The sequence below is a fragment of the Bos indicus genome, chromosome 7, assembly GCF_029378745.1.
Source record: "Bos indicus isolate NIAB-ARS_2022 breed Sahiwal x Tharparkar chromosome 7, NIAB-ARS_B.indTharparkar_mat_pri_1.0, whole genome shotgun sequence".
Taxonomy (NCBI): domain Eukaryota; kingdom Metazoa; phylum Chordata; class Mammalia; order Artiodactyla; family Bovidae; genus Bos; species Bos indicus.
Window position 1 is genome coordinate 40080247 of NC_091766.1, and position 16030 is coordinate 40096276.

At 41.5% G+C, this 16030-nt stretch overlaps 1 protein-coding gene across 1 annotated transcript; it reads left to right on the forward strand.

The window, feature by feature from the left end:
- Nucleotides 1-8704: 8704 nt before the first annotated feature.
- Nucleotides 8705-9652, forward strand: LOC109561006 (olfactory receptor 2V2-like). Its single transcript, XM_019963438.2, has one exon. It carries the CDS (start codon nt 8705-8707, stop codon nt 9650-9652), a length of 948 nt encoding a protein of 315 aa, XP_019818997.2.
- Nucleotides 9653-16030: the final 6378 nt, after the last annotated feature.

Below are 16030 nucleotides of genomic sequence, written 5' to 3' on the forward strand. Positions count from 1 at the left end.
TCAGCCATCTCATCCTCTGTCGTCCCCTTCTCCTCCTGCCCCCAATCCCTCCCAGCATCAGAGTCTTTTCCAATGAGTCAACTCTTTGCATGAGGTGGCCAAAGTACTGGAGTTTCAGCTTTAGCATCATTCCTTCCAAAGAAATCCCAGGACTGATCTCCTTTAGAATGGACTGGTTGGATCTCCTTGCAGTCCAAGGGACTCTCAAGAGTCTTCTCCAACACCACAGTTCAAAAGCATCAATTCTTCGGCGCTCAGCCTTCTTCAAAGTCCAACTCTCACATCCATACATGACCACAGGAAAAACCATAGCCTTAACTAGACGAACCTTTATTGGCAAAGTAATGTCTCTGCTTTTGAACATGCTATCTAGGTTGGTCATAGCTTTCCTTCCAAGGAGTAAGCGTCTTTTAATTTCATGGCTGCAGTCACCATCTGCAGTGATTTTGGAGCCCAGAAAAATAAAGTCTGACACTGTTTCCAGTGTTTCCCCATCTATTTCCCATGAAGTGATGGGACCGGATGCCATGATCTTCGTTTTCTGAATGTTGAGCTTTAAGCCAACTTTTTCACTCTCCTCTTTCACTTTCATCAAAAGGCTCTTTAGTTCCTCTTCATTTTCTGCCATAAGGGTGGTGTCATCTGCATATCTAAGGTTATTGATATTTCTCCCGGCAATCTTGATTCCAGTTTGTGTTTCTTCCAGTCCAGCATTTCCTCAGACAACCACTTTGCCTTCTTGCATTTGTTTTTACTTGGGCATGGTTTTGGTCACTGCCTCCTGTACAAAGTTACATACCTCCATCCATAGTTCTTCTGGCACTTTCTCTACCAGATCTAATCCCTTGAATCTATTCATTCCCTCCACTGTATAATCATAAGGGGATTGATTTAGGTCATACCTGAATGGCCTAGTGGTTTTCTCTACTTTGTTTAATTTAAACCTGAATTTGGTAATATGGAGCTCATGATCTGAGCTACAGTCAGCTGCAAGTCTTATTTTTGCTGACTGTATAGAGCTTCTCAATCTTCAGCTGCAAAGAATATAATCAATCTGATTTCAGTATTGACCATCTGGTGATGTCCATGTGAAGAGTCGTCTCTTGGGTTTTTTGAAAAGGGTGTTTGCTATGGCCAGTGGGTTCTCTTAGCAAACCTCTGATAGCCTTTGTCCTGCTTCATTTTGTGCTCCAAGGCCAAACTTACCTGTTATTCAGGGTATCTTTTGACTCCCTACTTTGCATCCTTATGATGAAAAGGGCACATTTTTGTGTGTGTTAGTTCTAGAAGGTATTGTCAATCTTTATAGAACTGGTCAACTTCAGCTTCTTTGGCATTAGTGGTTGAGGCATAGACTTGGATTACTGTAATGTTGAATGGTTTGCCTTGTAAATGAACTGAGATTATTCTGTCACTTTTGAGATTGCACCTAAGTACTGCATTTTGGACTCTTGTTGACTATGAGGGCTACTGCATTTCTTCCAAGGGAGTTTTGCCCACAGTAGTTGATGTAATGGTCATCTGAATTAAATCCGCCCATGCTTGCACATTTTAGTTCACTGATTCCTAAGATGTCAGTGTCACTCTTGCCATCGCCTGCTTGACCACTTTCAATTTACCTTAATTCGTGGACCTAACATTCCAGATTCCTATGAAATATTGTTCTTTACAGAATCAGGCTTTACTTTTACCACCATATACATCCACAGCTGAATATCATTCCCACTTCAGCCTAGCCACTTCATTCTTTCTGGACCTATTAGTAACTGCCCTCAGTTCTTTCCTAGTAGCATACTGAACACTTTCTGACCTGGGGAGCTCATCTTCTGATGTCATATATTTTTGCCTTTTCATACTGCCCATGGGGTTCTCCAGACACAAATACTGGACTCAGTTGCCATTTCCTTCTGCAATGGACCATGTTTTGTCAGAACTCTTCACTATGACCCATCTGTCTTGGGTGGCCCTGCATGGCATGGCTCATAACTTCACTGAGTTATGCAAGCCCGTTTGTGATAACTAGGCTGTGATCTATGAAGGGGCTTGCCGCATCCAGCACAGCAGGTGAGAAAGATCTAAAACGTGGGTGAGCACGTAAGGAAAAGACAGACACATATAATTTGGCTAGAGGGAGTCAGAGGGCCCTCCTGCTCTCCATGGCAGGAAGACCAGATGGCTCCTTTCAGCCCTCACTTTTATTGATAGAAATCACGTGAGATCATTAGGAAATAGCTATACTGGGGAGTTTGATCAGCACACCATAAAGTGGGAGTAAAGTTAAGGCTCTGCTGTTAATCAGGAACGTCTTGCTCTGTTTCTATGGGAACAGACGCAGGGGCAGACAGTGAAGCGGAGGAGAGAGCACGTCCTACCCCGGGTATGTCCTTTTGGCATGCTTACTAGGACAGTCAGGAGGGTGCAGTTTGCTGCACCCTCGAGTCATGGGGCAGGTTCTGATCTCTGCTCCATCAGGCTGCAACAGGGGCTTTTACCTTTCATTTATCTGTAATACTTTTGATATATTCATCAAATCTGAATTAGAGCCTGTCCAAGTAGTGTATTCTTGGTGAAGGTTTTAACTTTTCGTCACTTTAAATATAACATGCTGCTCCCTTCTGGCCTGTAAAGTTTCTGCTGAAAGTCAGCAGATAGCTGAACGGGAGTTCCTTTATATGTAACATGTTGCTTTTTCCTTGCTGCTTTTAATATTCTCTCTTTATCCTTAATTTTTGCCATTTTAATTACAATCTGTCATGGAGTGGTCCTCTTTGGATTGATTGTATTAGGGATCCTTTGTGCTTCCTGGACTTGGATGTCTGTTTCCTTCCTAAGATTAGGGAAGTTTTCAGCTATTATATCTTCAAATATGTCCTCTACACTTTTTTCTCTTCTTTGGGGGTTAGTACTGGTTCATTTGAGGAAGAACTGGATTCTGAGGTGGTTGTGGGGAAGGGATCTAGTGGATCCTGGATCTAATGTTGGCTTGTTTTGGTGTAGGGTCAGTATCTGACATGGTTGGCTGTGGGTTCTTTTTTTTTTTCTCATAGTGGTATATATTTAATGGTGTTTATGATTAGTTATTATAATTTTTAATTAATTTATTTATTTTAATTGGATGCTAATTACTTTACAATATTGTAGTTCAACTCTGGTTTCCTCAGTGTGTATGCCCAGCAATGGGATTTCTGGGTTGTATGGCAGTTCTACTTCCAGTTTTTTAAGGAATCTCCACACTGTTCTCCACAGTGGCTGTACTAGTTTATATTTCCACCAACAGTGTAAGAGTGTTCCCTTTTCTCCACACTCTCTCCAGCATTTACTGTTTGTAGCTTTTTGATAGCTGCCATTCTGACCAGTGTGAGATGGTACCTCATTGTGGTTTTGATTTGCATTTCTCTGATAATGAATGACATTGAGCATTTTTTCATGTGTTTGTTCAGTTCAGTTCAGTTCCGTCGCTCAGTCGTGTCCAACTCTGCAACCCCATGAATTGCAGCACGCCAGGCCTCCCTGTCCATCACCAACTTCCAGAGTTCACTGAGACTCATGTCCATCGAGTCAGTGAGGCCATCCAGCCATCTCATCCTCTGTCGTCCCCTTCTCCTCTGCCCCCAATCCCTCCCAGCATCAGAGTCTTTTCCAATGAGTCAACTCTTCGCATGAGGTGGCCAAAGTATTGGAATTTCAGCTTTTGCATCATTCCTTCCAAAGAAATCCCAGGGCTGATCTCCTTCAGAATGGACTGGTTGGATCTCCTTGCAGTCCAAGGGACTCTCAAGAGTCTTCTCCAACACCACAAAAGCATCAATTCTTTGGCACTCAGCTTTCTTCACAGTCCAACTCTCACATCCATACATGACTACTGGAAAAACCATAGCCTTGACTAGACAGGCCTTTGTTGGCAAAGCAATGTCTCTGCTTTTCAATATTCTATGTAGGTTGGTCATAACTTTCCTTCCAAGGAGTAAGCGTCTTTTAACTTCATGGCTGCAATCACCATCTGCAGTGATTTTGGAGCCCCCCAAAATAAAGTCTGACACTGTTTTCACTGTTTCCCCATCTATTTCCCATGAAGTGGTGGGACCAGATGCCATGATCTTTGTTTTCTGAATGTTGAGCTTTAAGCCAACTTTTCCCACTCTCCTCTTTCACTTTCATCAAGAGGCTTTTTAGTTCCTCTTCACTTTTTGCCATAAGGGTGGTGTCATCTGCATATCTGAGGTTATTGATATTTCTCCCGGCAATCTTGATTCCAGCTTGTGCTTCTTCCAGCCCCTGTATGTCTTCTTTGGAGAAATGTCTGTTTAGTCCTTTGGCCCATTTTTTTATTGGGTCATTTATTTTTCTGGTATTGAGCTGCATGAGCTGCTTGTGTATTTTTGAGATTAATTCTTTGTCAGTTGCTTTGTTTGCTATTATTTTCTCCCATTCTGAAGGCTGTCTTTTCACCTTGCTTATAGTTTCCTTCGTTATGCAAAAGCTTTTAAGTTTAATTAGGTCCCATTTGTTTATTTTTGCTTCTATTTCCATTACTCTGGGAGGTGGGTTATAGAGGATCCTGCTGTGATTTATGTTAGAGAATGTTTTGCCTATGTTTTCTTCTAGGAGTTTTATAGTTTCTGGTCTTACATTTAGATCTTTAACCCATTTTGAGTTTATTTTTGTGTATGGTGTTAGAAAGTGTTCTAGTTTCATTCTTTTGCAGATGGTTGACCAGTTTTCCCATCATCACTTTTTAAGAGATTGTCTTTTCTCTATTGTATATTTTTGCCTCTTTTGTCAAAGATAAGTTGTCCATAGGTGTGTGGGTTTATCTCTGGGCTTCCTATTTTGTTCCATTGATCTATATTTCTGTCTTTGTGGCAGTATCATACTGTCTTTATGACTGTAGCTTTGTAGTATAGTCTAAAGTCAGGCAGGTTGATTCCTCCAGTTCCATTCTTCTTTCTCAATATTGCTTTGACTATTTGAGCTTTTTTGTGTTTCCATACAAATTGTGAAATTGTTTGTTCTAGTTCTGTGAAAAATACCATTGGTAGCTTGATAGGGATTTCATTGAATCTATAGATTACTTTTGGTAGTACACTCAACTATATTGATTCTTCTGATCCATGAACATGGTATATTTCTCCATTGATTTGTGTCATCTTTGATTTCTTTCATCAGTGTTTTATAGTTTTCTATATATAGGTCTTTTGTTTCTTTAGGTAGATATATTTCTAAATATTTTATTTTTTCCCATTGCAATGGTGAATGGAATTGTTTCCTTAATTTCTCTTTCTGTTTTCTCATTGTTCATGTATAGGAATGCAAGGGGTTTCTGTGTATCAATTTTATATCCTGAAACTTTACTATACTAATTGATTAGCTCTAGTAATTTTCTGGTGGTGTCTTTAGGGTTTTCTATGTAGAGGATCATGTCATCTGCAAACAGTGAGAGTTTTACTTCTTCTTTTCCAATCTGGATTCCTTTTATTTCTTTTTCTTCTATTACTGCTGTGGCTAAAACTTCCAAAACTATGTTGAACAGTAGTGGTGAGAGTGGGCACCCTTGTCTTGTTCCTGACTTTAGAGGATATGCTTTCAATTTTTTACCACTGAGGATAATGTTTGCTGTGGGTTTATCATATATGGCTTTTATTATGTTGAGGTATGTTCCTTCTATTCCTGTTTTCTGGAGGGTTTTTATCATAAATGGATGTTGAATTTTGTCAGAGGCTTTCCCTGCATCTATTGAGATAATCATATGGTTTTTATCTTTCAATTTGTTAATGTGAGGTATCACATTGATAGATTTGCAAATATTGAAGAATCCTTGCATCCCTTGGATAAAGCCCACTTGGTCATGATGTATGATCTTTTTAATATGTTGCTGGATTCTGTTTGCTAGAATTTTGTTGAGGATTTTTGCATCTGTGTTCTTCAGTGATATTGGCCTATAGTTTTCTTTTTTTGTGGGATCTTTGTCAGGTTTTGGTATTAGGGTGATGGTGGCCTCATAGAATGAATTCGGAAGTTTATCTTCCTCTGCAATTTTCTGGAAGAGTTTGATTAGGATAGGTGTTGGCTCTTCTCTAAATTTTTGGTAGAATTCAACTGTGAAGCCATCTGGTCCTGGGCTTTTGTTTGTTGGAAGATTCTTATTACAGTTTTGATTTCTGTGCTTGTGATGGGTATGTTAAGATTTTCTATTTCTTCCTGGCTGTAGGTTCTAAAATATCCCAGAACTGGTGCAGACCCAGGTGTCTGGGCTAGATACAAGGGCAGCTGGCTGTCAAGTCCAAAGCATCTCAGAGCTGACATTGGTTTGTTTGTAAGTGTGGCCAAGGTTAGGGGGATCCTGAGAATGGTGTCAAATTGCTGGTGCATGGGGCTATGGCTCAGGGGATTCAGGCCCAGTACTGGCTCACATGTAGGTGGAACCTGGTCTGAGGATCTCTGGCTAGACAGCCCAAGTGTTCCAGCCCTATGGTGAGTGGTACCAGATCCCAGGGTAGCTGGCTGCAAGGCCCAGGGGATCCAAGGTCTGTGCTAGCAAGCTGGTGAGTGGACTGGGTCCTGTCACAGCCAGCTGTGTGATTGCAATGATCCTGAGGCTGGTGTCTGCCCACTTGGTAGCTATATCTGGATCCCAGATTCTCTGTCTGAAGAGCTCTAAGTTTCCACAGTTGGTGTGTTAGCCTGCTGGTGGGTGGGGCTGGGACCCAAAGGGTCCTGAGTCTGGTGCTTAACTGCTGATGGATGAGATTGGTCATGGGGTTAATGCTAGCCCACTAGTGGACTGAACTGAGTCACAGTCTCTGGCTGCAGGACCCTAGGGGTTCCTGAGCTAGTGCCAGCACACTCATGTGTAGGGCCATGAGCTGGGCTGCCTGGTGGACATGGCCATGTCTCCTGGTAGCCATGGATTCAAGAGGTCTTAAGGCAGCCTGTCAATTGGTAGGTGGGGCCGTGTCCCTGCCTGGCTAAGTGCTTGGCCTGCAGTGTCCTAGAGCTCGTGTGGACAGGCTGTGAGTAGGGCTGGATCCTGATGCTAATAAGCTAGAGGGAGGATTCCAAAATGGTACTAGTCAGCATGAGCTCCTAAAAGTGTCTTCCACCAGTGCTTATGTCCCCAAAGTGAGATCCAGTTACCTCCTGCCTCTCCAGAGACTCTCCAACACCAGCAGGTTGATATGACCCAGATTCTGATCAAATTACTGCATCTACCCTGGGTCCCAGAGTGTGTGAGATTTCTGATGTATCCTTTAAAAGTGAAGTCTCTATTTCCCACAATCCTCTGTGACATCTGAAAGTAAACATTGACAGCCTTCAAAGCCCAATGTTCTGGAGGCTCACCTTCCTGGGGCAGGACCTGCAGGCTGAGGAGCCTAATGTGGGGTTTAAACCTGTTACTCCTTGAGGAAAATCTTCACAGTTTTAATTATCCTCCCATTTATGGGTCATTCATCTCAGTAGTTATGATCTTGACTATATCGAGTCATCATCTCCTACTTGTCTCCTTATGGTTCCTTCTTTATATCTTTACTTGTAGAGTATCTTTCCTGCTAGATTCTGATCTTTCTTATCAGCAGTTGCTCTCTTAAAAGTTATTTCTTCAGTTGGTCATGAGGGGAGATGAGCCTAGGGATCTCCCTACTCTGCCATCTTGTCCTGAACACCCCCACTCAGTTGTTTATAATTATTTATTTTTTATTTGCCTTGGGTTCAGATATTATGAATATCACCAAGGAAGCTTTATCATTTTATTAATAATACGCATTACTTCTTTTCTCAATTTGGTTTTTGTCCATGTAAAACCAGACCATGTCTGTTCTTTTATACAATAAGATATTTAGAAAAAATATCTGGACCAAATATCCAGGAAATATCTAGGAAAATATCTGGGAAAATATCTTTTCATTGACATGTGCTGTGCTGTACTTAGTCTCTCAGTCGCTACTCTTTGTGACCCCATGGACTGTAGCCTGCCAGGCTCCTCTCCATGGAATTTTCCCTGCAAGAACACTGGGGTGGGTTGCCATTTCCTTCTCCTTGATTTCACAGTACTCTTGCCTGGAAAATCCCATGGATGGAGGAGCCTGGTGGGCTGCAGTCCATGGGGTAGCGAAGAGTCGGGCATGACTGGGCAACTTCACTTTCACTTTTCACTTTCATGCATTGGAGAAGGAAATGGCAACCCACTCCACTGTTCTTGCCTGGAGAATCCCAGGGGCAGGAGAGCCTGGTGGGCTGACATCTATGGGGTCACACAGAGTCAGACATGACTGAAGTGACTTAGCAGCAGCAGCAGCAGACATAATTTACCAAGTCAATGTGCTCTCTGATAAAAGGCTCAGTGTAATATAGTAAAGCCAATACCTTCTCTGTTGAAGGAAATTGACCAAAAACCTATGAAAGATAAAATAATTCTTTCCATTCTTATTGACACAGATACATCCCAATACAGCTATGTAGTCCAATTCTGTATACTAGAAAGTTTCCTGTTGCTATGTTGGGGATATGAAGGGTTGCCTGCTTCAATGTCCCAAAGCTTATGTTGTTAAACATTCTTGAGTTACAAACATAACAGCTGCCTGAAGATGTGGAATATAGAGGAAGCTGAGGAATATATAGAGGAATATAGAGGAATTTATAAATAAATTTCAGTCAATCCAATATTTTTTGTCCATGTTCTCAGGTGACCAGGAACATCAGCTGAGCCATGGAGATATGGTTGAATCAATCATCTTCAGATGACTTTGTCCTCTTAGGCATCTTTTCCCACAGTCCCACTGACCTTGTTCTTTTCTCAGCAGTCATGATGGTCTTCATAGTGGCCCTCTGTGGGAATGTCCTCCTCATCCGCCTCATCTACATGGATTCTCAACTTCATACACCCATGTACTTCTTCCTTAGTCAGCTCTCCCTCATGGACCTGATGTTAGTCTGCACCAATGTGCCCAAGATGGCGGTCAACTTCCTGTCTGGCAGGAAGTCCATCTCCTTTGTAGGTTGTGGCATACAAATGGGTCTTTTTGTCTCTCTCGTGGGATCTGAAGGGCTCTTGCTGGGACTTATGGCTTATGACCGCTATGTGGCCATTAGCCATCCACTTCACTATCCTATCCTTATGAGTCAGAGGGCCTGTCTCAAGATTGTTGGGAGCTCCTGGGCCTTTGGGATAATAGATGGTTTGATCCAGATGGTGGTAGTAATGACATTTCCTTTCTGTGGCTTGAGGGAGGTGGACCACTTCTTTTGTGAGATGTTATCCTTAATGAAGCTGGCCTGTGCAGACACATCTATTTTTGAGAACTTTGCTTTTGCTTGCTGCATCATCATGCTGTTTCTTCCCTTCTCCATTATCGTGGCCTCCTATGCTCGCATCCTGAGAACTGTGCTCCACATGTGCTCTACTCAAGCTGGTAAAAAGGCTCTGGCCACACGTTCCTCCCACCTGACAGCTGTGTTCCTCTTCTATGGGGCAGCCATGTTCATCTACCTGAGACCTAGGAGCTACCGGGCCCCAAGCCATGACAAGGTGGTATCTATCTTCTACACAGTCCTTACTCCTATGCTCAACCCCCTCATTTATAGCTTGAGAAACCAGGAGGTGATGGGAGCCCTGAAGAAGGGGCTGGACCATTGCAGAATTGGCAACCAAACCTGAACTTCAGGCCAGATATTGTGACTCTGTGATGTTGGATAAATAAACTCTATGTGAGGTTCAATTATCTTATTAATAAAAGAATCATGAAACCTGAAGCCTTGGAGAGGTCTTTTTCAATCCCAAGGAACTATTAGATGACTCTGATTGGAAAAAAAATAAAAAGGCTTTCCCCTTCCATTGTTTTTGAACTGATCATTTTGTTTAAAATGGAATGCAGGATTTTGTAAACTCAAGAGCAGTGTGGAAATAAGACATTGGGATTTTGGTCTCTTAAATTGAAATTGTTCATACTATCAGAGAATGCCCTGACCCTAACTTCCTCACTGGTAACCTCCACCATAGAGTCAGAGCCTGCTGCTGCTGCTGCTGCTAAGTCGCTTCAGTCGTGTCCGACTCTGTGCAACCCCATAGACAGCAGCCCACCAGGCTCCCCTGTCCCTGGGATTCTCCAGGCAAGAACAGTGGAGTGGGTTGCCATTTCCTTCTCCAATATATGAAAGTGAAAAGTGAAAATGAAGTCTCTCAGTCATGTCCAACTCTTCGCGACCCCCTGGACTGCAGCCTACCAGGCTCCTCTGCCCATGGCATTTTCCAGGCAAGAGTACTAGAGTGGGGTGCCATTGCCTTCTCCAGAGTCAGAGCCTACTATATGCCAAACACAGTGCTTTGTTCCTTCTATGTTTACAGAGGTATCACTTGTGTTTTATTTATATGTATAACACAGATATACCCTCACACTACTGTCTTAGATGAAATACTTCTAGATGACAAAAAAAGAAGTTAGTAAAATTCTCTAGAGAATGTGAATGCTTCACTCTAGTACCAGAATCATTATAATGACTTTCTCAAAGAATAAAAATGCAGTCTTTTAGATTCATGATGAAAGAAGTAAGTACTTGCTTATTGGTATATTCACATAAAAATATGCATAAATGTTATATATACATATATGCAAACTTCCAATGAAATCAGTCATTTTTTAAATTTATTTGTTTTTAACTGAAGGATGATTGCTTTTTTATATTGGTTTGATTTCTGCCACACATCAACATGAAGTAGCCATAGTTGTATATATGCCTCCTCCCTCTTGAAGCTCTCTCCCACCCCGCTACTCCTTTTCCTACCCCTCTAGGTTGTTAGAGCTCCAGTTTGAGTTCCCTGAGTCATATAGCAAATTTCCATTGAATCAGCCATATTTTATCATTTCAGTTTCTATCAATAAACTAGGAAAATTAGCTATATTATTTTTCTTTGGGGGATTAAGATTGAAACATAAATGGGAGAATTTGATCTGTTATTTCAAATTTATTTTCACACACTTTTATTTGAACCACTGGGATTATTTGTACTCATATAGCTAAGCTCTGGACTAGCTCTTATACACATTTGCAATAAAACCATCTTTTCCTGGGGTAAAAATACTCTTAGTTGCATGCAGACAGAAGAGAAAGGATAGAACTGGGTTCTGGAAGTTGGACCAAGCCACAGGAAGGCATTTGCTCTGTGTTCTGTTTTCAGGCTTGGAGAGAATGGAGACTAGAGAATGTCATTAGCAATGACACTAATAGTAATTATGATTCTTAGGACCAACCAGGGAGAGCTGACTTGATGACTCAGTTTAATGTCACCATAAACATTTCACGGTGAACATCATTCACTTTTTGCAGGCAAGAAAACTGGACCTCAGATTAGTTAAGTCACTTGTCCTCATGCCCCAGTTTTCCTCTCCACATCCCCCAGGGAGAGTTTGTTGGAGCAGCTGAGATGAAAAGAGAACTTTGCAAGAGGCTTCCTTCTGTTGGAGTTTAATTTGCAAACTGAGGGGAATGATGTAGCATGTGTGGAGTCTCTGGAAATTTGTGAAAACAGAAGTAACTTTCCTTAGTCACATCAGAGGGGAGAATGATGGATGGCAGTGAGGAGTGGCAGAGAATAAAATCTCTGAGCCCGGAGGTGGACCTGGCCCAGTGAGGCATTTTTTCCACTTCCTCACTGGCTCCCAGTAACAGGCACCCCCTCCTAGTCCAGTCCACTCCCACAGTGTTCCCTTCATGGATGAGGATGAAAGTCCTCCTCGTGCTATAATTTTTGTTTCTGGAAAGCTTTTTCTTACCCCTAAATATTCTGCCAGAGTTTTAAGATGAAGCTCTCTCAGGTTTTTCTGGGTTCCTTTTTTCAGATCTATTTTCTTCCCATTTTAACCATCAGTACATTTCTTCAAAATGTTTCTACAACCCTGTGGATGAGCACCCCAAACATCTCCATCAACTCTTATTTTCAAATGATAAGAGGAGATATTCTAGGGGAATTCTGACTGTGCAAGACTTTCTTTCTTCTGGAAATTTCTCTATTCTACCTTTCCTAGGCCCCTCCCTCCAGTTCAGGCCCATTTTCTTCAAGGTGATGAAGATAAACTGGTTTACCTACAAACCCAACTGACTGATCAGAGCAGCCCTCCCTGGATTGTGGAGTCAGTTCACCAAGGACATTGTGCCCCAGATTGGAACAACGCCCCCTGACTCTCTGGCACTTCCTGGTGTTATTGACTAGAAAGTTTCTATAAAACATTCTCCCTTTTTTAATATGTTCATTTACCATCTCTGTCATTGGATATTTTAAAATGTTCTTTATTCATTATCTTAAAAACTGTTAAGTAAAGTGTAAATTGATACAACCACTATGGAGAACTGTATGGAGGTTCCTTAAAAAATAAAAATGAAATTACCACATGACCCAGCAATTCCACTACTGGGCATATGCCCTGAAAAAACCATAATTCAAAAAGACACATTTACCCCCCACCAATGTTCACTGCAGCATTATTTACAATAGCTAGGACATGGAAGCAACCTAGATGTTCATCAACAGATGGATGGATAAAGAAGTTGTGATACATAAGCACAATAGAATGTTACTCAGCCAGAAAAAGGAGTGAAACTGAGGCAGTTGTAGGGAGATGGATAAACCTAAAGTGTCTCATATAGGGTAAAATAAGTCAGAAAGAGAAACACAAATATCGTATATTAATGGATATATATGGAATTTAGAAAAACAGTACTGATGACACTATTGCAGGACAGGAATAGAGACACAGACATAGCAGACATAGCAAACAGATTTGTGGACTCAGTTGGCGAAGGAGAGGGTGAGATGAATTAAAAGAGTAGCACTGACATATATATACTACCACGTATAAAATAGATAGCTAGTGGGAAGCTGCTGTATAGCACAGGGAGCTCAGCTCACTGCTCTGTGATGACCTAAAGCGGTAAGATGGGTGGGTGGGAGGGAGCTTCAAGAGGAAAAGGATATATGTATACTATAGCTGATTCACATTGTTGTACAGCAAAAACTAACACAACGTTGAAAACCAATTATCTTCCAATAGAAAATAAATAATAAATAAATATATAAAAGATAAACTTGATGATTAAAAAAAACTGTTAAGGGGAGGATTGAACCACGCATCCCTTTTCTGGATGAGCTTGTCAAAGTTTTGGGTTTTTGTACAGACAAAAACACAATTCTTGCTCTTGTTGCGAGCAGGCTGGTGTCAGTGAGAGCTTCCTGTCCCCCACTGTCTGAGTAGGAATGGTATTGAAACCTGAGGAGTTCAGGGTTCCCATCACTTCCTTAGGGTCTTGACTCGAAGGTACCGCTCTTTCCACCTCAAACCATTGGACAACTGTGTGGAAAATGTGATGGCAAGTGTGCGATCTGTGAGTCTCTGTGAGTCCTCTATGCATCCTGCACCCTGATGTGCATATGCAATGTGTATAACTATGGCTGTTACCAGGGATGCTCTGTGATTGGTAGAGGCCTTGAGTTTGATACTGGAGTTCATCACCCAAGAGAAAGATAGAGATGGTTGCCCAAAGATTGTCAGTTTGGGGAGCTCTAAGGCAGATCTCTTCTTTAAATGCAAAAAGTATGGCTTCAAGAAGAGGCGATTGATGGGCTGCCACTTCCTTTCCTCATCAAACTGCTGCAGCTGCCAAGACAAACGCCTATGACTGCAAGCAGAAAGGAAGTGGAACACAGAGCCTCAGCTGAATTGCCTATTAGTACACTAGAACCTATCCACCCTTTCCTCTTCTCTCACTCAGAAGTGGTAAGAATGGAAAAAAGATTCTTCGCAGCACATTCTGGCAGGCGGTATCAGAGAAAAACTGATAGATTAGTTTCATAGTGTTTCTTAAATTCAAGAAGCAAGGCTGTGTTATCCACATCGAAAAGTTCTTTACACCAAAACCCTCTAAAACAGAAGTATCATTTCAGTCTTCTGGTTGAGGAGTTGACTGTGACACTATCTGCAGTGAGACGCATGTCTTACAGCAGCTCTGATAGCAGTTGTCCTTGATGAAACATCTGCAGTGTGGTGGAGAGCTCTAAGAACAATAAATATAGACATTTCATCTTGCAATCATATCACTTTTCTTTTAGAAAATTGAAAACCCTTTCTGCTGCTCTTGTATTTTAAAGTAGCACACTGACTTTTAAAAAATTTTTACTTTCAGTTCAGTTCAGTTGAGTTACTTAGTTGTGTCTGACTCTTTGCAACCCCATGGACTGCAGCATGCCAGGCCTCCCTGCCCATAACCAACTCCCAGAGTTTACCCAAACTCATCTCCATTGAGTCAGTGACGCCATCCAACCATCTCAACCTCTGTCATCCCCTTCCTTTAAATTCTATTTAACTCATTAGTGAATGGGAAAAGTGAAAGTGAAGTTGCTCAATCATGTCTGACTCTTTGCAACCTCATGGACTGTAGCCTACCAGGCTCCTCATCCATGGAATTCTCCAGACAAGAGTATTAGAGTGGGTTGCCATTTCCTTCTCCAAGGGATCTATCTAACCCAGGGATCGAACCCAGGTCTCCCACATTGCAGGCAGATGCCTTACCATCTGAGCCACCACGGAAGCTATCAGACAGTAAAACCAGTTCTAAAAGCAACTGAGTCTGCATGGGCTATCAGAAAATTTCCTTTAAAAAATCAAAGAATATTAGAATAAGATTTCTAAGGTACACAAATGGTGAAAGTCCTATAAGATAATAAAACCATAACCTTTATAGCTGTGTTTTCTACTGGACATAAATCTACAAGTTAACATGGAACTTCACAGGGCCTGGCCTTAAGTTAAATAGCAAATATAAACACATACAATAAGAATTATTTTTCCCTATCATCCTTCTAGCATATATCAGCAAATGCATGAAAACAGATTCTCAGTTTTTGCTGCTATCAATGGAGAATCAATTATCAGTCATGTGCAGCACAGAACTAATCTTTCCCAAGAACTAAAAACAAAAGCAAAGACACAAATACAGAACATCAAGAACAACAAGAAAATGAAAACCAGAGAGCCAGCAAAGAAAAAATTCTTAGCCCCCAGGGAATCATTATTCTGGGAGCCATGCTTGGGTTTAAGCAGCCCTGAGGTACACTTCTTCAGCAAAGTTTACCTGTTCCCTCAGGTGAGTCCACTCAAGCAAGTATATGGGACCTCCAAAGCTGTCCAAGCATAATTTTTTGAAAGGTAAAAACCTGACTCTCATATAAACATAAAAGAAACATGTCAAGTATTTTTATTTCATTTATATTAATTGATGAAGCAAGCAATAGGATGGTAAAGATGGCTCAAAGAGTAATTGAAGAGTTGAGAGTATGGGCTATCTAATAAAGAGCTGACAGGATAAAATGCTAGGTAAGGTAAAAAACTTCATGACCCAGATAATCACGATGGTATGATCACTAACCTAGAGCCAGACATCCTGGAATGCGAAGTCAAGCAGGCCTTAGGAAACATTGCTACAAACAAAGCTAGTGGATGTGACAGAATTCCAGTTGAGCTATTTCAAATCTTAAAAGATGATGCTGTGAAAGTGCTGCACTCCTAGGATGACCCAGAGGGATGGGGTGGGGAGGGAGGTAGAAGGGGGGTTCAGGATGGGGAACACATGTAAACCCATGGCTGATTCATGTCAATGTATGGCAAAAACCACTACAATAATGTAAAGTAATTAGCCTCCAACTAAAATAGATAAATTTTTCAAAAAAGAAAAGAAAGTGCTGCACTCAATACACCAGCAAATTTGGAAAACTCAGCAGTGGCCACAGGATGGGAAAAGGTCAGTTTTCATTCCAATCCCAAAGAAAGACAATGCCAAAGAATGCTCAAACTACTGCACAATTGCACTCATCTCACACACTAGTAAAGTAATGCTCAAAATTCTCCAAGACAGGCTTCAACAGTACGTGAACTGTGAACTTCCAGACGTTCAAGCTGGATTTAGAAAAAGCGGAGGAACCAGAGATCAAACTGCCAACATCCGTTGAATCACTGAAAAAGCAAGAGAGTTCCAGAAAAACATCTAT